Below are 22,008 nucleotides of genomic sequence, written 5' to 3' on the forward strand. Positions count from 1 at the left end.
CTCCATCTCCCCATGTCCTTCGTGTTATTCCTTATGCTCCACAAATAAGCGAAACCGTATGATAATTGACTCTCTCTGCTTGACTTATTTCACTCAGCATTACCTCTTCCAGTCCCATCCATGCTGATAGAAAAGTTGGGTATTCATCCTTTCTGCTGGAGGCATAAAACTCCATAGTGTATATGGACCACATCATCTTTATCCATTCATCCGTTGAAGGGCATCTTGGTTCTTTACACAGTTTGGGACCATGGCTATTGCTGCTATAAACATTGGGGTACAGATGGCTCTTCTTTTCACTACATCTGTATCTTTTGGGGTTAATACCCAGTAGTGCAATTGCAGGGTCATAGGGAAGCTCTGTTTTTAATTTCTTGAGGAATCTCCACACTGTTCTCCAAGGTGGCTGCACCAACTTGCATTCCCACCAACAGTGTAAGAGGGTTCCCCTTTCTCCACATCCTCTCCAACACTTGTTGTTTGCTGTCTTGCTAATTTTGGCCATTCTAACTGGTGTGAGGTGGTAACTCAATGTGGTTTTAATTTGAATCTCCCTGATGGCTAGTGGTGATGAACATTTTTTCATGTGTCTGATAGCCATTTGTATGTCTTCATTGGAGAAGTGTCTGTTCATATCTTCTGCCCATTTTTTGATATGATTATCTGCTTTGTGTGTGTTGAGTTTGAGGAGTTCTTTATAGATCCTGGATTTCAACCTTTTGTCTGTAATGTCTTCTGCCCATTTTTTGACGTGATTGTCTGCACATTGAATTTTAACCCACAGAGAATTCATGGTCTTGTTTCTTTGCATTAGTAAGAGTCCTATACTGTTGTTGCTGTTAAAGCTTATGTTGTTTCTTCTACAAATTCATTAGAACAGCACTTATTTCCTGTAGTTTATATCCGTATTCCCTCAGGCTGATCATAGATGAAAATGGTTGGTTATATCAAGTTGCCCAGTTTGAACTGAGGACCATAGCATTGGTGTAGAAACCATTATTTCCCCGTACCCTTGGTTGTCCAGCATGAAGGGTCAGCTGTGTTTTTAATTATATGAATTCCATGAAAATTTCTTCTGAGTATAATCACTCAGTTTGCCTTTTCTCCCTCTCTCTCTTTTTTCTCTTTCTTAAATTCTGTTTTCATTCAGACACTACTCGACTACTTTCTTCTTTTTTTTAAGTAAGCTCCATGCCTTACTGTGTGGGGCTTGAACTCAAGACCTTGAGGTCAAGAGTCAGACACTTTACTGACTGAAGCCCCTAGGCGCCCCTTGGCTACTTTTTTTTCCTTTTTTTTAAACTTAAGGGCATGGTGCCATTTTGATTTATGTGGAGACCATTATCCTTATAAAGTTACATTGCCCCTAAACTGTCCTCTCAAATCCTCTTACTTGCATTGCTGTTACATGAATTGTTAATTTGTTTGATTTTTTTTTTTAAATGGTTTTAGGTGGCCGGGGAAAGGAAAATGATTGGATCATTACTTTCCCAGAAAATTGTAATTTCAGATGTATACCAGAAGAAGTGATAGCAAAAGTGCTGACTTACTTGACATCTCTTGCCAGGTATAGTATTTCATTACATTTCTTTCAGTTTGGTGTGTTAGAGACCCATTTGAATATAATAACAGGAAAAGAGCTTTTTAATGTGACTGTTATTATTATTATGATTACAAGACTCACTGTCAGAGCAGATAAGAAATAAAACTTAGAAGGGGAAACCAACAGCTACCTAAATTGCTATAAAAATTATACTGAGGATCTGTGAAAACAAAATTGAGAGTCTGGAGATATTTGTCTTCATGAAGAAAAACATAGGTTGAAAATGATGATCATACTTCAAGCCTTTGGTTTGCCTAAAGGAAATCATACTAGCCCAGAGTGAGGGTAGCTCTTCTTCCATGGGTAAAATATGAATATCAAATGTTAAGTAGACTCAAAAGTGATATTGGAATTTATTAGGAGGATCTTTTTGTTATTAGAAGTCATCTGAGGCTAGAATGCTTTTAAAGGTAAGTTTCAAAAGCTTCCTTGAAGATTTTATTTAGGTTGAAACAAAATTTTTATTTAATTTTTAAAAAAGATTTATTTATTTGAGGGACACACACACACACAGAGAAAGAGAGAGAGAGAAAGGGAGGGAGAGAGAACATGAGCAGAGGGGAAGGGCAGAGGCAGAGGGAGAAGCGGGCTCCTGAGGCTCTGTCCCAGGACCGGGAGACCATGACCTGAGCCAAAGGCAGACGCTTAACTGACTGAGCCACCCAGGTGCTTATAGGTTGGATACAAAAGTTTTTAAAGGAAACATTTTCTACTTATTAACCCTGAAGACTGAGAGGCCACAAATCCACAACGGTAAAAATATGGAGTTGTGTGAACAGAAGTCCTATCACAGAAACTGAATTTGTAGTGCATCCCTTAAAGCTTGGAAGTCTTTTAGATCTTCTTAGGGCAAATAAAAGCTTTATTATTCATTAAACTGTCTTCTCAAGGAGCAGACGAGATAGAAACCTATATTTAATGGTGTTTTTCTGAGTGAATGAATGGATGGGTGGATCATTGGCTCGTGATGGGTTGCCACGGAAAGGTAAATCTGATGTGTTAAAGGGCAACTGTCTGTAAGGTTTTCTCCTACCCAAGATTGCAGGATGTCACATTCATTTTAGTGACCTAGCTGCATTATGCTATCACTTGACTATTTAAAAGAATGATATTAGTTCCAAAAAAGAAATTTTAAATATTGAGTAGTAGAACATGGAATTAAATTGGTTTTCCAGCATAGCACTTTTTGATAGCTTTCCCAATCCAAATTTATCTTTAGTTAAGACATCAGATGTAGGGGCGCCTGGGTGGCTCAGTAGGTTAAGCCTCTGCCTTTGGCTCATGTCATGACCTCAGTGTCACTGGATGGAGCCCTGCATCGGGCTCTCTGCTCAGCGGGGAGTCTGCTTCCCCTTCCCGCTCTGCCTGCCTCTCTGCCTACTTGTGATCTCTCTCTCTCTGTCAAATAAATAAAATCTTTAAAAAAAAAAGACATCAAATGTAATGAAACAGTCAGAATTAAGGGCACAACCTAGCAAATTTGGGTAGTTACTAAGACCATTATTTCCTCTTATCTTGCAGGCAAAATGGATCTGACTCTCGGTTTACCATTATACTTGATCGAAGACTGGATACATGGTCTTCCCTCAAAATTTCTCTCCAGAAAATCTCAGTAAGTACCAATGCACTCTTCAGCAGCTTTTTATTTTTGTTTTACACAATGCTTTCTGTTTGTGGGAGTACAGAATATTTTGGTATTAGGCAATGAGGACAATAAAAGTACACAATGAAACAATAAAAAAAGATGGGATGGTGAGATGGGAAAGTCCGAAGAAGGGTTGGTAGCGGGCATTAAGCTAAACAGCTCATCCAAAATAAAACCTAATGGGAGAGAATAAGTAGAGTTAGTGGTTCAAGTTATGAGTGAGAAGAGACCCACGGCTCTCTGTGCCTTTCAGAGCAAGGTGAGTTTTTATGGGAGGTTTTTTTTTTTTTTAACGGAAATAGCTCTGTTGTATACTCACTGTATATGGAAAAGCATAAAGAAGAAAGTTTAAAGTAGTAGTCATAATTCATCCATCCACAAATAAACACCTTTGAACATTTTGATGTGTGTCTTTCTCACCGTTTCCCTCCCTGGGATAGAGTCGGGAAGTGACTCAACTATAATATGACTTAGCTCCCTTTCGGAATCTAGCCCCCAGCTTCCCAAGACCCAGACAGAGAAAACAGTGTCCCTAAGAGGAAAATACAAGAGCTGCAATCCTGCCCACAGCCAAGATAATCTTTCACGGTGTCCGGCTCAGCTGGGTTATGGGGGCATTGTCTGACACTGTTCATAGAAGAGGGAGGTGAGGAACCCGTAGATGACTGAGCTGGTGGGAAGGCGGGAAGTATGGCTTCCCATACTTCCCATACAGTCATATGGCTGACTTCCTCCATCAGACCAGAATAGCTGGGAATCAATATATTTTTTTCCTTTGAGAACCCAAGATCATCAATCATCAGAAATTCTGTCTCCTTGACTGACATGGGAGGCCACTCTCTCCCGAGGCAGTTGATTTGGTTGTGAAAGCAAGACAAAAATCTTTTTGCTAGTGTTCTATTTGCTCCACTAACCTAGCTGCTGAGCATAAGAAATACGCTCACATGGTACGACGGATGTGATCATTACTTTTCATACCCAGCCCAAATTATTCTTCATCTTGAGCAAATCCAAGTGGTTTTTTCATTTGTTTCTTTAGCAGAAGCGTGTAACGGTAAGCATTGGGGAGAAGAGTTAACAGGAAATGCACACAGGTTACTAAAATAAAATAGCAATCCCTTGACTTCCTGTAACATATCGTTGCCTTTCACATTGGTATTGTAACTGTCCTGTAGATGAGGGAACTACTTAGGGGAGGGTTTGGTGATGATAGAGCAAAACGAGGCGAAGCAAGAACTGAATTTTCACGAACTTCATTTGGTGCTCTTTCCACCTGTTGCTTTCGATTCTTTTCCAGATGACTTGTGGGTAAACAAATACATTCAGTGTTTTTTTAGAAAAAGGTAAAATTCCTTTGGAGAGAGTGCGTCTGCCAAGCGTATACTGTTGAGCTGTGTGAATGGGGCAAAGTTAAGGAAAAGCTATTTATTTACCTCGCTCTGGCCTTTTAACATCCATCCTTGGGCTTGTTGAGATTTCGGTTCATGATTCTTTTATACTAAATAAAACACTTGTTATAATAAAACATTTTTTTTATTACACAGCCCAGCTTTTTTCTTTTGGCCCAAACTCTCTGCTTGATTAAATTAATTTTCATTGAGTGACCATTGGGCACATGGCATTCATTTCTTGTTAAGGTTTTATTTCTGTTAATCAAATCGGCCACTTGGAACAGTCTTGTTTTTCTTCTAAAAGAGAAAGATAAGATTTGGTCTTGATCCTGTTAGTTGAGGGACAACAGAGTAATAGTGATTTGTTTCTTGGGAGGTGAAGGTCCCCTTTCTGTTTCCCTAGGGATGGTCTTTCCATGGAGAAGTATGGACCATATTCAGCCCAGAGCTTGGCACTCAGGGTCCCTTCATTCTCTTAACTGCCAGACTGCAGGTGCGAGGCAAGATGGGGGCACCGGTGAGGGGGACACGTCAATTAAGCGCGGTTTCCTTTTAACAGGTTAAATGTTTCTATTCGTGGTATAGTTTCTATGCCCATACTCAAAAACACATTAATTACATCTCTACCATAACTAGCCAGTGGGCACAGTTTGCATTAAAGATAAATACTGAATGCAAGCTAATTTCAAGAGCAAGAGTTGCATTCAGAAAGGATTTCTGGTCCAGATTGTCCCTGTATAGATAGCTGTAACTGTCTTCGGCATATTACTTTGAACAAGTATCTTTGAAATAATTATGCAACTCAATTTAAAGATCTTAATTTGTAAATTCCAAAATAAACTGTGCAGTTAGGGTATACTTCATAATTACTGATTGGAAACAAAATTGTTTAAACAGAGCTTTTATTGCCTGGGGGCTCAGTCGTTAAGCGTCTGCCTTTGGCTCAGGTCATGATCCCAGGGTCCTGGGATTGAGTCCACATCGGGCTCCCCGCTTGGCGGGGAGCCTGCTTCCCCTTCTGCCCTTCTCCCTGCTTGTGTCCCCTCTCTCATGGTCTCCCTCTCTCTCTCTTAAATAAATAAATAATAATTTTTTAAAAAGAGCTTTTGTTTATTTGAGAGAGAGGGAGCAAGCATGAGCAGGGGGAGGGGGAGAGGGAGAGAAAGAGCAAAATCTTCAGATGAAGCAGACTCTGTGTTGAGCCTGAGCCCAAATGGGGCTCAATCCCAGGACCCTGGACCCTGAGATCATAACCTGAGCTGAAACCAAGAGACTCAACAGACTGAGCCACCCAGGTACCCCAGGCAAAAGTTGGTGTGTTCTTTCTGGATTATTATCAAAATTTCATAAACTGTTGACTTTTCACAAGGCTTAAACTCAGAATAGAATTTAATAATAATATTAAAAAACCCCAAATCCTGAAGTGTATTTTAAGTTATAGGGCCGGGTAGTGTAGGACGGGAATAAAGATATCAGTTAATACTACCTTCACAAAGATTCTTAGCATTCCACCTTAAAAAGCAAACTGCGCAGAGGAGAAAGCCAGTCCCAGCAAGCCCCTAGGAGGAGAGTGTGGTTTTTTTTTTTTTCCTTCCTCCACTCTTAGGACATGCCTGATCTTCCCGAGCTAATCCATGAGGCTCAATCTGGCTAAGTAATTGGGGGAATGTGTCCCCTGTGAATTACAATGAGCAGCCGGGAAGGCTCTGTCAGCTGACTAATCAGGGGTAGTGGGGTTTCTGCGAGCCGCCACCGCCACCGCGGTAATGGAAGCAGCCACGGTAGCTTTGTGTGACAGAGATTTTTGGCTGCCGCTTTTAAACACTACCCCAGAAGCAGCTCATATTTCATCAATGTTGCATTGACAATTGGAAAAGAAGAGTGTTCTTGTGTATAGGCGAGATGGCAGAAGCAACTCCCCCGAGAGGCAAGATGAGGTTCAGAAGGAATGCGGTAAGGGCTCTGCCTGCAGTCCTGGAAAGCCTGTATTCCCAAGTTCAAGTGCAGGGATGCTGCGGCATGGTGCTATAGCACAGACTGAGGCTGAATGGGGCTTTTAAGGACAGATGGAGAGAATGGAGATGTGTATTTGCATGAATTGCCTTGATGTGATTACTGCGATATTGACAGGGAAATGTACAGGAGTCCAGGAGGTTGAACGTGATTTCAGAAATCTGAATGTGATTCAGTTGATGAAGAAGCCTCATTAGTGAGGTTATTTGTGTCAGACCATATGAACAGTTTTGAATCGTTGGGCAGACTAGCTTTAAATCACTAGTTAAAATAATAGCTAACAAAAGGATTCATCTCTCTTTCACTGTGGTCAAGGCGAGGATGTTTTCCGTGGACAGGTCTGGAGCCGACTTCATCAGCATCTGAAAAGGCAGCCCTTCCTGGGTATTACTTACCGTTCAAGTGAAAAATTTTAAGTCTAATGATTTGAGATATTTCAGATTTCATCTGTTCTCCAGATTCCAACTTTAAAGATGCAGGATTCTAGCCTGTTGACAACTTTTTTTTAAGGGAAAAAAAGTGACTTGCTTTTCGTTGTAGATTAGGATTTAGAAACCTCTTCTTTCAGATAGGTTTCAAACACTTTTGTAATTATTTTTTTTCCCTTCGTTGGTTCACCTGTATGCTAAATTCCCAGCAAATTTCTAAAGTGATATTTAGATGTATTTTTGGGAAATGTGAAAGAACATTGGCTAATTTAATAACTGGTCATCTTTTAAATGCCACTCTTTTTCTTTGAAAACTTAACATTATTGATGTTACCATTTAAAATATAACACTTGATCATTTAAAAAAAACCGAAGCAACACACAAAAACAAAGTAAAAATCAGCCTTAGGAAAAAAAATGACATTTGGAATCAAAAGTAAGATAAGGGAACTAAACCAGTATGAGTTTTATTTTTGCTGGATGAGAGTTAATATCACTGGGTAAGTGAATGATTAAAAAGCTTTTAGGACAGAATGATATTTTTAAAATTGCAGTTGAAGATGTGAATCTTTTTCTCTTGACAAAATTGTATCTTCAGCTCTATGCATGATTTTGTACTTGGGAGTAAATAGTTTCAGACTTTAGACAGACAATTTCTAGTGCGCAGGAAATGCCTGTGTATGTGCTTAGTGGTATTGGGTGCAACTGACATTGGTACTTTTGTTATCAAAAGAAACTGACTTAAACTTTCTGGAAGTTCCTAATTCCTTTATATACATAGATGTTTTCTCAGTGCCAAACTTAGTTCTGTCTGTATGCACATGTTAATATGCACACACGTAAATACAGCACACGAGTTCTAACTGAATAAACCTATCTAGTCTGCTGCTGTGCTACACAAGATACAGGTTACCAAGGAAACCATGCATGGCTACTGAGGTGAAAAGGCTCTGAGTCTAGTTAGAGAAGGTAGGATGTGTTCATACTGGACTATTACGCAGGTGACATTTGTTTGGACCTCAAGCAAGAGCATGTTTCTTTTACTTTGTTTCTGTCCTCCATTTTTCTCTGCAATGAATTACTTTAAGTGGCCCCTAGGAATACATATCTTGAAATGAAATTTATTGGATTAAGTTCAAGACCTAGAACTATAGTGGAAGATACATTGGCTCTGTTTACATGTGTGGGCGTGACCAGAGTGAAAAATTTGAAACTTGCTGATGATACCATGGTTTGACCTTGTGGGATCTCTGGAGTTGGGCTGATTTTGGAGGCTATGATAGGTTTCACCTGAAAGGATGGGACAGTGGATCTAAAGTCCAAAGAGAGGATTAAACGGGTCACTCAGTGGAAATCACGATGACTGTGGCCATTGAGAGGGAGGGGAAGAGAACAGACAAGAAGGGCAAAACCTCAAGGAAGGAATATCTCCCAGGACTGTTCTGCCCTTAGGTAGAAAATGTAGAAAACATTTTCAAAGAAATACCTAGAGTAACTGACAAGTGCGTATAAGGTGTATGAATCGCCTCTCTTAGATGCCGCACAAAAGATTTAAATTAGGTTAATTTCCAGACTCTTGTACTGAAACGATGCATCAGGTTTATGCCTTTTGTTGTTACTGGCGTTCTGACTGCTGTAAGGGCCATGTAACTAGAGAATTTGAGGGTAGGCTTGAGAAGGGAGTAAATCATCTCTAGGTGGGAAAGGAAAGAGCTGGTTAATTCTGTGCCCATCAACTTGAAGAACCAGTAAGAGCTGTTGCAGAGGGCTGGGGCAGGCAGGGGGATGGCTGGGGAGGGCTGGGGCGGGCTGGGGAGGGGCTGGGGAGTGGCCCTGTGCAGTGACTAGAGAAATGGCTCCAAGCCCTGTTGAAGGTGGGCAGCGTGTTCATCTTACTGAGGTGCCTTTAAGCAGTCACATGTTGACACTCCAAAAAAAAAAAAAAAAAGCCTGCAAGAAGCTTTTTAAAAGCAATGCTGTTTCCTCTCTTATGCCATCTTTCTTTTCCTTTTTATAAAAATACAAACAAAATAAGGCTGACCTTTGCCTACATCCCCTTGCTTTTTCGACAGGTTCTCAAAAATGATTTATAGTTGTAAAATGTAGGGTTTGATTGTGGAAAAAATAGAAATTGTGCTTTTTCATGTTTATATAACCATACAGATTAGAGATTCTTAAAGCAGCACAGCAAAGAATTTAGAAATATAGTATCCCCAAACAGAAATGGGAAAGCTCGGTGGTCTTGAGTGATCTTCACTGTTGTATAGGTACATTGGAAACGCCTTATGATAGGTAGCCCGTGGTTCATTTAAATGCTAGTTTTAAAGTGGATTTTCTTGAAACCTTTAGACAAATATCTGCATATAGAAAAAAAGGACTTTCTATACCTATGTGTATGTTCACACTCGAATACATGCAACCTGATCTTAAGTCCCTATGGCCGTTCGGGTTAAAATTTCTCCAGCGATCTGTCCCCTCAAGATTCTCCTAGCCAGCGATCACAGAAGACTATATAGTATGGATACTGGCCCGCATTCAGATACATAAAACATTATGCAAATTGGTAGTCCAAAGATGTGTTTTGTTTAGACAGATGTGTCGAAACACAAAGATGTGTCTGGTTTGTTTCAGCAAACTTTGAACTTGTTTCCCATCTTTAAAAATCCTCAAGTTTCACGCAAATCTGGATTTCTGGCTTCTTCTGAGAAATCAGTGACTTGGCAAAGCCCACCTTTCTGTCTTACATTCAGCTGAAACTGACTAGTGAGTGCCATCCCTCTCCCAGCACCCGATGCTTTCCAGTTCACCAGAATCCCCACCATTTCCTATTACTCCTCATCATCTAGGGAGAGTGTGAGTTGTCATTTGCTTCCTCATTCAAGCTGTCTTTCAATTAAACCTGCCTACTTCAATGTTTACATTGTCCCCCTAACACATGGTAGGCATTCAGGTTTGTCACCTTTGCTGTAGGTTTCAGGTTTAGACTCTCAACCTTGAAACTGATCCTTGTACAATCTTTGCCATGCTTCTCCAAATTCTTCCTGTTGCTCCCTTTTCTATCCATTAGGAGTTTCTCCAGAGGAAGGAGAGCTAAAATGAAAAAAATGCATGTTCTTTTTGTTTTCCAGCCATAGCCTGTTTAAGAGTCTGGCTCTGCAGTCAGGAGAACCTGGGTTCTTCATTCTGCTACTTCCAAACTAGAAGTTCTCAGTGTATTAGCGCCCAACAGCTGCTGTAACAACTACAAACCACAAACTCAAAACAACACAGATGTGTTCTATTAACAGTTCTGGGATCAGAATTCCAAAATAAGTCTCACTGGGCTAGAAGAAAGGTGTGTTATTAGCAGGGCAGTGTTCCTTCTGGAAGCTCTAGAGGAGAATCCATTTTCTTGACTTTTCCAGGTTCTAGAGGCTGCCCATATTCCTTGGCTCATGACCTTGTATCACTGACCTCTGCTTCTAGTGTCACAACTCCTCTGACTCTCCTGCCTCCCTCTCTGTTTAATAAGGATCCTCGTGATTACATTGTTCCACACCAGTAATCCAGAATTATCTCCCCATCTCAAGATCCTTAACTTAATCATCTTTACAAAGTCCCTTTTGCCTTATAAAGTAACATATTTATAATTTTCAGGGATTAAGATGTGGACATCTTTGGGGACTCATTATCTTGCCTACCACAGTCAATTTCTCCAGTTGTGAAACGAGGATAAAAATAGAACCTAATGTATGGAAAGTACTTAGCGCAATGTCGTAATAATACTCATGATGATCATAATTCTTATAATAGTGCTTTCAGTAGAAAGCTATATTCTCACCCATGGTTACCCAGCCAGTCTTCTCTCCCCTACCACAAGGCCTTGAGAGGTCCTGAGTATAAATGAATGTGTGTATTTGAAAAATTCTGTATTTGGGGCACCTGGCTGGCTCAGTTGGAAGAACATCGGACTCTCGATCTCAGAGTTGTGAGTCTGGACGCCATGGTGGATATAGAGATTATTTAAAAATAGAATCATAAAAACCACAACTTTTTTAAAAAATATTTTACTTATTTGTCAGAGAGCACAAGTAGGGAGCGCAGCAGGCAGAGGGAGAAGCAGGTTTTCTTGCTGAGCAGGGAGCTCGGATGTGGGGCTCGGATGTGGGGCTCGATCTGGGATCGAGACCTGAGCCGAAGGCAAACACTTCACTGACTGAGCCACCCAGGCGTCCCTTAAAAAAACAACTTTACAAAATTTTGTATTTGAGTCTAGTTGACACACAGTATTATGTTAGTTTCAGATGCACAGCATAGCGATTGGACACTTCTTTGGGCTATGCTGTGCTTCCCACAAGCATAGCTCCCATCTGTCACCATATAACCCCACATAGGATCATTTTCTGTATTCCGTGTGCTGTATGTATACACACACACACGCACACACACTTACTTTTTTTTTTTGCTAAAGAAAGCTAAGGAAAGTAGTCGTTCATGTGAGGTTATGGATTTGCTCTAACTACAAGCACCTGTTTAGGTTCAGGATAAGTAAACGGGAACGGGGATCGAAAAATCCAGTACGTCTGGTTTGCATGTGGGATCTGATGGGCGTGAGGGATGGAAACCATATACAGGGTCTGAACTGTAGGATTTCATTTTCTAATAAAACATAACTGACCAATCAGATGGGATTGTTTGAGGGCCACCCAGCTGTTTGGTGGTTATAAAGCTCTGGCCTACAAGGTATTTAATGCTCCAAATGGCTATTAAATTTGAGAGTAGCTATTAGTTTAACAAAGCCCATGTGTTCTAGGAGGATCCACATGGTAGCAAAATAAAGATTCTAAAATTACCGTATAATGAAAAACATTGTAAATGTAATTATACAAGCACTAGCTGAAGTTTTCATCCTTGATAATGCATTTTCTTTAAAAATGCTAATTTTGTGGGCTTTTTGTGATGAGCAAATCACTAAGCATTTTGAATGAATTAAGGAAGGAGAATGTATGATAAAATAATCATGAAGTTTTACTTAAGAATGATTTAATTAGAATGTAGAATTATCTTTAGAGGATTTTTTTTTTTTTTACAGGTGTCCGTGTTTGGGATAAACCACTTTTTCAAATACAGGGAGTAACTGATTTTCTTTTAGATTTTATTTATTGATTTGAGGGCGACAGAGAGAGAGCACCAAGGGAGAGGGAGAACAGATTCCCTGTTGAGCGTGGAGCCTGAAGTGATCAAGCCTGGGCTCGATCCCAGGACCCTGAGATCATGACCTGAGCTGAAGGCAGACGCTTAACTGAGCCACCCAGGCGCCCTATAGGCAATAACTGATTTAATAAATAGCTAACAGGGGTGTGTGTCTGGCTCAGTCAGAAGAGTGTGTTACTCTTGATATCAGGGTCGTGAGTTTGAGTCCCACGTTGGGTGTAAGAGATGACTTAAAAATAGATGAATAAATAAAACTTATAAACAATAAATAAAATGGAATATAAAAAAAAACTAGCTAACATAAAATCCCTGATTTATCAGCAGACGGATATCCCCAAACCCTGCCTGTACTTATTTTCCTATGGATTCTGCGGGCACTGGTTTTAATCTTCTCTCCTCTCAGCTTTGTTCCCTCCTGTGTAAATCGTTGTCCTTGGACCTAGCTGCGGGACAGCCTTGCTCTCCGAGGAATGGCAGGCCGAACACCGGGGCCTTACCTCAGCCAGAGAGCTGCCACGTGGCCTTCTGGGTTTCTAACAGTGTCCTCATCCTGACTTTCACTCTGCAGCCCCTGAAGGCTTGGGAGGTGGGCCAGTATTCCAGGCTTTCATTCACTTCGCCCGAGGGCCTTGCATCTAGAGATTTCCTATGTGAGACCAGAGAGTATGACATTAAGGAAAAAGTCAGAGAGACAAGGATGATGAGACCAGGTCCACCTAGAGTCCAGGACAGAATAAAGCAGATTTTGCTTGAAGTGCTGGCAAGGGTAGGGTGCTTTCAATTTCATTTAAGGGGAAAAAAAGTAAAAAGGCAGGCTGGGTCAAGCCTGGTAAGTAGAATAATGATTCTGGGAATGTATCTATTTGAAGAAGAAGCAAAGGCTTTGGGGCACCTGGATGGCTCAGTGGGTTAAAGCCTCTGCCTTCGGCTCAGGTCATGATCCCGGGGTCCTGGGATCGAGCCCCACACCGGGCGCTCTGCTCAGTGGGGAGCCTGCTTCCTCCTCTCTCTCTCTGCCTACTTGTGATCTCTGTCAAATAAAAAATAAATAAAATCTTAAAAAAAGAAAAAGGAAGGAAAGGCTTCGCTCCTAAAGAGAATGGGGTAGAAGCAGACTCTGCTGTCAGTCTAAAAATAGGTCCAGAGTTCTCACAAGCTTCTGCCAGCCTCCCCCTCAGCAAGCCTTTATCGATAACCCACAAGTTTTCTACCTAAACCCACTTGCCTTTAGGTCTGAGAATCCATGGTAAAATTTAAAAATGATCTCTTTATTTTTTTATTAGGTTATGTTAGTCACCATAAAGTACTTTATTGGTTTTGGATGTAGTGTGCCATGATTCATTATTTGAGTATTTTATTTTAGGGTTTATAGAATGCCTTTATATTCATTATTTATTTTAATTCCTACAGTAACTGTAGGAAGAATGTACCCTGTTTAGCATAAAGTAAAATGCACATCACGTACATGCTGTAGGGTAGACTACACATCCTTCTGGGACTCCGTCTCCTTCCAGTTCTCTCTCACGTTAGCTCTGTTCTTTGACATAAGCCTCCTCCAGCTGCAGGGCTCGTGGCCGCAGGTGGGTCTTGAACTGCACCCTCCAAGCTTTTGTCCGGCAACGCTAGTTTGAAGAACCCAGGGCAGGGCTTGGGTCCTGCTGACATCTGCTCTTCATCTACTACTAATCAGGGTGTGTTGGGAGGGCGAGGTCTTGAAGGAAGAGAGCAGTTCTCATTTGGAACCCATATTAACACTAGTAAGAGACTGTGTTTGGACTGTGACAACAGAATATCGTGCCTGGCTTATAAACAACAGGTTTTTGTTTTTTTTTTAAAGATTTTATTTATTTATTTGTCAGGGAGAGAGAGAGAGCAAGCGAGAGCGCTAGAGAGCGCATAAGTGGGGGGAGCAGCAGGCAGAGGGGGAAGCAGGCTCCCCGCTGAGCAGAGAGCCCAGTGCAGGGCTCGATCCCAGGACTCTGGGATCATGGCCTGAGCCGAAGGCAGACGCTCAACCCACTGAGCCACCCCGGCGCCCATGAACACCAGGTGTTTATTTCTTACGGTTCTGGAGGCTGGAAGTCCAAGATCGGGGTGATGGCAGTTGCGGTGTCTGGTGAGGGCCTGGTTTCTGGTTCATATATGGCTGTCTTTCCTCTGCCTCTTCACGTGGCAGAAGGGGCGAGGGGTCGCTCTGGGGTCTCTTTTATGAGGGCGCTAATCCCCTCGTGAGGGCTCCGCCCCCGTGACCTAATCACCTCCCCAGTGCCTCACCTGCTAAGTCGCTCACATTGAGGGCCGGGTTTCCCGTGACTTTAGGAGCGTGTAACCATTCAGCGTGCAGCAGAGGACGAGACGTTTCTCACGGAGGGAGAAGGTAGCACACACGTGGCCATCTGGGGAAGTCATGACTGGACGGCCATCCCCATTTGTGTCTATTTGTAATCTGAGTAATTTATTGATTTAATTTCAACCTCTTTTCTTTCTCCTATTCGTCAGTCTCACACTCAGTCCTCTTCCCTGCTCTGGCTCTCGCCGCCACTTAACTCTGGATTGATGACCCTCTTGAATTGCACTTAAAGATTTTGTTTTATTTTTTTTTTAAGATTTTATTTATTTGAGAGAGAGAGAGAATGCAAGTGGGGTGAGGGGCAGAGGGAGAATCAGACGCCCCGCTGAGCAGGGAGCCTAATGCAGGTCTTGGTCCTGGGACTCCAGGATCATGGCCTGAGCGAAAGGCAGATGCTTCACTGACTGAGCCACCCAGGCGCCCGAAATATTTTATTTTTAAGTAGTCTCTATACCGATCACGGGGCTTGAACTCACAGCTCCACAGATAAAGAGTCCCATGCTCTACCTACTGAGCCAGCCAGGTGCCCTTGAAATTGAAAATTTAAAAAAAAATTTTTAAAGGTTTTATTTGAGATTGAGAGAGAGAGAGGGGGACAGAGACAGAGAGAGAAACAGAGAGAGAGAGAGAGAGAGCACAAGTTAGAGGGGCAGAGGAAGAAGGAGAGAGAACCCCAAGTAGACTCTATAGAGCCTGACTTCGGGCTGGATCCCAGGACTCTGAGATCATGACCTGAGCTGAAATTAAGAGTCAGATGCTTAACCTACTGAGTCACCTGGGTGTCCCCTCTCTTGTTTACGAGAGGGAAAAATAATCCCTAGTTTTAAAAAAAAAAAGATTTATATATTTATTTTAGAGAGAGAGTGGGAGGAGGGGCAGAAAGGGAGAAGGAGAGAAGCAGACTCCCTGCTGAGCATGGAGCCGAACGTGGGGCTCAGTCCGAAGACCCTGAGATCGTACCCTGAGCTGAAATCAAGAGTCAGAGGCTTAACTGACTGAGCCACCCAGGCGCTCCCCCCAAATCTCCAGTTTTAAATGTGTCTTTCCTGAAAGTCTAGGTCTTATACCTCAGTGAAAGTTACTCTTTTTGTTACTAGACTTTCGTTTTTAAAGCAGGTTTAGGGTCACAGCAAATCAAGCACAGGAAGTGCAGAGTTCTGATGTAACCCCTGTCTCCACTTCGTATCTTACTAATTTTTGTCTCATAGTTCTGTTCCATTATGAATATTCCAGCCTGCCAGAAAGATGGCTCGTTTTAAGCACTTTTGTCATGTTTGTCCCTGTTCTGCTTTAATCCACTGTTTGGGGGCTGATGACTCAACATTTCCAGTCCAGACTTCTTTCCCTCTGGACTTGTCCACATGTCTGTCTGATGGCCATCACCTGGATGTCCTGCTGACCCTTCCAGCCCCATGTGTGCAGGAATGGGGAATCAGTCTCTTGTCCCCCTCCTTAAAACCCACTTCTTCTGGGGCGCCGGGCTGGTTCAGTTGGAAGAGCATGCGGCTGTTGATCTCACGGTCATGAGTTTGAGCCCTGTGTCGGGTGTAGAGATTACTAAAAAAAAAAAAAAAAAAAAAAAAAAATTAAGAAAGTTTAAAAACAAGCCCTTGCTTCTCCTGTGTTCCCCATGTCAGCAAGGGTCTTGTTATGTACCCCATTACTCGAGCGATTGGTTATTGACTGGTGCAGTCTCTCTTATCAGACACGTTCTGTCAGCGTGTCTTGCGCATTGTACCTGCTAAATCCTCCACTACTTGCTGCAGCTGTTCCTGCATTTCGGAAACTCACCAGCCCTGATCTGCATTCCTGGGCCGGCCTCCTAGCTCATCAGGCTGTTTCCACTCTTGTCCAAGTCCCGTCCTTTCCTAAAGCCAGAGCGATCCTTCCAAAACGCAGATGTGACTATATTGCTCCGTTGCCTAAAACCTCTCAGAGGCTCCCCTTAACTCCAGGGAAGAACCCAAGGTCTCTCCTAATCTGGCTCCTGTCCATCTTTCTAGAACCACCTCCCATTGCCACACTCCCTGGCATCATTTTCCTCCACCTTTCTTGACTGGGACCTACTTCTCAGGATTATTACCAAGAGGTACTATGATAAAGTTACAAGTTACTTGACCTAGGAGGCATCTGATGTATATTGAATATGAATATTGGCCCATATGAATATTGGGCCATACTATTTTATCTCTCACTACTTTTACATAGTGCCTTCCTGGTTTTGTAGTAATTATGTCTTGGCCGCCTGCTGCATCTTAGTATTCTAGAAACATTAGTGCTCCAGAATGACATTCTGACCCAATTAATTCCTTTTTATGCTTCAGAGAGTTTGTTTTGACCTTCCTAGGTCTAGGATGCCCTGTACTACCACTTCCTGTTGCATAGTATTCTATATTTCCTTCATCTCACTTATTAACTTGGGTTATAGAGTGACAGTTATTGATGTACTGCACTGGTAGACTGTCATTTTCTTGCAAGCTGGGTGGGGACTACATCTTATTAATTTGGGCGCACTGAATGCTAATGGTGCGTGACAGTCACGCACTTAACTTCAGGGAGTGGGCATGGAGATGATATTCAGTGAGTGTTGCTTGGGTGAAACTAGAAATAAGATTCCACAGTACAGGTTTCTTCCATTTTTTTAGTGCAGGTACACAGTATTGAAGCTCCCTTTGGTTTGCAGGGTTATCCCAGGATCCTGCCTTTCAATTCTGTTTCCCAGAGAATAAATGCAGTTCAAGTGCAAATGACTAACTTTAAAATGAAGTTCAAGGGGCACCTGGGTGGCTCAGTGGGTTAAGCCTCTGCTTTCAGCTCAGGTAATGATCCCAGGGTCCTGGGATCGAGCCCTGCTTCGGGCTTCCTGCCCAGCGGGGAGCCTGCTTCTCCCTCTCCCACTCTCCCTCCTTGTGTTCCCTCTCTCACTGTGTCTCTGTCAAATAAATAAATAAAATCTTAAAAAAAAATAAAATGAAGTTCAAGAGTAGAATTCTCTGTGACTTGGGATTTACTGTAGTGTGAGAAAATGCCAGGTTGTGGATGTTGTGAGGGTCTGATCTGATGACCTTACACTAGTTTTATTTCCATTTCCATGTTTTTAGATTGTATCAATATCCATTTTTAAAGTTTTGTCCTTTTAGTGGCCTTTATTACTTTCAAAGTCAGTTCCTTTCATTACATATTTTCTGCTATGTGCTCACTTGAGTGGGTGTTTTGACGGTTTTTTCTTTCTGCAGGTTTCTTTTCCTGCGAACTTGCACTTGGTTTTGGTTCTGCGTCCTACCAGTTTTCTTCAACGAACTTTCACAGACATTGGATTTCGATTTAGCCAGGAAGACTTCATGCTCAAATTACCAGTAAGAGTATTTTATTTAAATGTTTTCTCTCTTTAATTCTCATAAAGAATTTGTACCATGCTGTTGATGTTTTACCTGTGCTCACAAAGCATTTAGAAGAGAAAGATAGAATTTGTCTTCCTAAACTATAAATTTGAAATGCCTAAAAGTCTTCTGCTTCTGTTGTTAAAATAAAGGAATAGTCTAATCAGTTTATAATGAGCAATTCCTTTTGAAAAATATCTTTGTCACATACATTATATGTGTGTGTGTGTGTGTGTATGTGTGTGTGCATGTGTATAAAATCAGGACATTTTATTTTTAGAAAAAAAATTGCATGTGTGTTTTATGTATTTGACTCCCATGAACTTACATCCTGAGCTAGTTCCTAGTACCATGATCTTTTTTTTAAAGCTATTTTTATACGTTTTCAGGGTAAGGAATAGAGCCCTCATAAATTGTGATACTTTTGCAAAGACCAGTCCCTCCTCCTAAGTTCTAACTTACCGCATTGAAGCCCTTCTACTTTGGTGTAGGCGTAACATTCTTTCAGAAGGTTGGCCATTAACAGTACAAAATATTAGATCAAGGAGAATTAGGTATTTGGGTTTCTATGGAGATCAGTTTTGCTTTACAGAGAAATGTTTCGTAAATGAAAATGGTTACTGCTTAAAGAAGGTAGTGTGTACGTGTGTGGGGGGGGGAGGTACAGGAGAGGACTGTTAGAACCATTTATATAAGATAACTTTGTGCTGATGAATGCTGAAGTTCATTGTACAGTTGAATGGAGGGATGCCACGAAGGGCAGTTAACGGTATCTTTCTTGCTTATTTATATAGGTGGTTATGCTGAGCTCAGTTAGTGATTTGCTGACATACATTGATGACAAGCAGTTAACCCCTGAGTTAGGCGGCACCTTGCAGTACTGCCACAGTGAATGGATCATCTTCAGAAATGTATGTTGTCTTCGCCCTTACTGTAGAGCCTATAGTTCATATTCACCTTTAAATCTAGTTCGAGAATTTTTTTTCCTCTTTGGGAAAAACAGGTATCTGGGGCGCCTATTTTTGAAGAACATATAATTCAACATCTCGATTTTCTTTCAGAGGAAATATTTAGGCATGCTGCAGAGTCACTGAGGATGGCCACTGAAGGAGGGGCCTAGGGAGTAAGGGGCCTAGGGCGGTCGTGCTCCGCCCACCCCCTCCTGGTGGCCTTGTAGTAACTTGAAAAAACAAAGGGTTTGGGTTCAAATCTTCGCACTGCTGAGTTTTAGCTATATAACCTGGCACGAGTTATATACCCGCCGTGTCTCGGTTTTCCCAGCTATAAAGTGGGAATAATAGTACTTTAGCTCCTAGGGCTACTGGGAAGATCAAACGAGAGAAGCAGCCCTCAAGAAATGTGAGTCGTAGTGTTCCTCTCGTTCGAGTGATGCTTCTGAGGCTGTTAGAATGATAGCAGAGATTCCTTCTGTCCGAGAAATTTACAAATAGGCAAGGGCCCCGTGCCTCAGGGTGTGCGTTTATAGCGTAAGGATCTTTACTCCACATCCCTGAGCTTAGGGAACCCTTCTGAAGGAAGTGATATTGAATTAAATCAGGATTCTATGTTCATCTTTATTTGTCATTCAGCAGTTTTGTTCACTCATACGAAAAGTGCATTGTCAAAATTAGTGGTGTCTAGGCTTTAATAACCCATGAGACTTTAAATGAAAGAGCAGATTACCTTGAGCTGCATGGGAAACATAACCTTTATATGGTCTCTACATGCTGCCCCCCCTTTTTTTCCTGAGTAATTGATTTTGGAAACAATCAACCACACAGCCTTCCTTGACATTTTAGGGCAACAGGGCTTTTGGGATGACAGTTTCAAGTCTTCTGCTTGAATGAATTGTCGTGACCAGTTTGTTCCCCCATCACCTTTGTCCATTGCTGTGTTTGGAATGCTAATGCTTGCTCATAAGTTATAATAAAGAACGTCAAGTGGCTTTGATGTTCTCATCTCTTCAGAAGTAGAGTTCGTAGAAATCCATTTTACACTTGCAGAGTTTAATAGGATAGGCCTAAACCAAGGCAGAAAACAAATTTCTCAGTACATGGCATCTTTAAGAAATTGTTTTCAGTGATGCCTCGCTGGTTCAGTTGGAGGAGTTTGAGGGTCATGATCTCAGGGTCATGAGTTTGAGCCCCATGTAGGGTGTAGAGAAGACTAGAAAAAAGGAACTTAAAAAAAGAAATTTGTTTTCGATGATGTTCAAGAAATAAGTACAGATGTTTGGATAAAAGGCATTCGAGAGGACTCTTCACCTGGCATTAGTTTCATAGAGGCTCAGATGCAAAATTGGATTTGATTGCCAAGGGCAACGTCACCTTTTCTTAGCAGAGGAGAGGTCATCGTATATGTGCATTGTCAGAGCTAAATAAAAGTAAATACAGTTACTGGTCCATGGCCGTTTCCATGGAACTAAAAGGTTCACTGGCTCTTTGCAGGCTATAGAAAATTTTGCTCTCACAGTGAAAGAAATGGCTCAGATGTTACAGTCCTTTGGAACTGAACTGGCAGAGACAGAACTACCAGATGACATTCCTTCAATAGAAGAAATCCTTGCAGTTCGTGCTGAAAGGTATCACATGTTAAAGGTATGTCTGGTAGAGTCAGCAAACGAACGTTCTCCATGGTCTTTCTTTTCCTAGAGAGGTGTTCAATGCCTGTCCATTTCATGCTGATTGGTGGGTAGGGAGAATGTCCTGGGTGTGTTGAATGCAACGGTCCCCTTTGCAAATGGTGCCTTCTCCTGTGAAGTGCTTTATTTGTTCATAGGATGGTTTTTAAGTGCCCCAGAAATAGAAACCTAGGATCATCTTCGTTATCGTGTATTCTTTGTCTCATCAAAAGGCCCTCTCATCTGGCAGGCTGGAGAATCAAAAGGCAGACAGGTGTTCTAGTTCAGTATCCACCACAGGAGCAACGTGAAATGGAGAAGGAGAACCGGCGGAGGAGGCAGGAGACCTGTGACCAAGGCAAACATCACCAAATTGGTTACAAGCTTTCTTTTCCATAGAGTACTAGTTTGTTTGTTTTTTAAGCAGGCTCCATGCCCAGCGTGGGGCTTGAACCGATGACCCCGAAACCAAGAGTTGCGTGCTTTGATAACAGGAGCCCCCAGAGTCCTAGTTCTTGATGTTTCGTGCCGTAGACCTTAGATGGCAAGCTCCTGCGCAGCTGTCTGGAGTGTTGGCTTTTGAAGGATTCCGAGTCACCATTCAGACAATCACCAAGTGCTCTGAGATTCACCTTCCCCAGAAAGTTGAAGAATGATCTGAAGACGAAAAAAGAAAAAGATTGATCTAAAGAAGCCCCTGTGCAATAATTCACATCCTTCCTATGACAGTAGGCTTGCTGGGGGGGCCCTCCCAGGTAGATGCTCTGTGTCGAGGTGGCATTTTTATTTAATTTTTAATTTTTTTTGAGGTGACATTTTTAAATTAAGAGGAGAGAAACTGAAGTTTTGATTCGTAGTCTAAACGTAAAACTGTTCAAGGAAAGGCAGCTCTGTCCCTCCTGAGTTGCGTGATCAGAGAATTGGCTTCTCCTCTCTCCGAGGTGGAGTTAACTTACGAGCACAGCGAGGCTGGTGCTGAGGAAGCTTGTGCACGTCGTCGGGTCGTGGTGAGGATGAAGTGGAGTATGCGGTGTGTGCACGACAGCTCGGCTCGTAGCTGGTGCTTCGTAAACGCGCGCGCTTCCTGTCTGTGTTCTCACCTGTGGCGGCTGCTGTCACAAAACCTGTTCCCAGACAAACACACGTACGCCTGGATTCTTTGCTTAACGTTTCAGAGGACCCTTGGATCTCCTGAAGGAGGTCACAGATCACTCTTAGATGCCTGAAGAATCTACCCACCAAGGTTAAGACCTTCTGAATAGAAAGAAGCATATGTGGGGCGCCTGGGAGGCTCAGTGGGTTACGCCTCTGCCTTTGGCTCAGGTCATGATCTCAGGGTCCTGGGATCGAGCCCCACATCGGGCTCTCTGCTCAGCGGGGAGCCT

General features: G+C 42.2%; 1 protein-coding gene across 4 annotated transcripts in view; it reads left to right on the top strand.

Moving 5' to 3' along the window:
• MCF2 (MCF.2 cell line derived transforming sequence) overlaps nt 1-22,008 on the top strand; it is a 76,926-nt gene that overhangs the window by 7,856 nt on the left and 47,062 nt on the right. For 3 of the 4 annotated variants that reach the window (XM_044235352.1, XM_044235353.1, XM_044235354.1), the window contains exons 1-3: nt 6,238-6,592; nt 17,860-17,979; nt 20,451-20,600. In XM_044235352.1, the coding sequence (XP_044091287.1) occupies nt 6,542-6,592; nt 17,860-17,979; nt 20,451-20,600 (321 nt within the window). In that variant the 5' untranslated portion in view covers nt 6,238-6,541. Of the gene's footprint in view, nt 1-1,452; nt 1,568-3,124; nt 3,216-6,237; nt 6,593-17,859; nt 17,980-18,797; nt 18,915-20,450; nt 20,601-22,008 lie in introns of those variants that run through there. The other variant, XM_044235355.1, reaches the window with a different exon arrangement.

Source organism: Neovison vison, chromosome X (assembly GCF_020171115.1).
Source record: "Neovison vison isolate M4711 chromosome X, ASM_NN_V1, whole genome shotgun sequence".
NCBI classification, from domain to species: Eukaryota; Metazoa; Chordata; class Mammalia; order Carnivora; family Mustelidae; genus Neogale; species Neogale vison.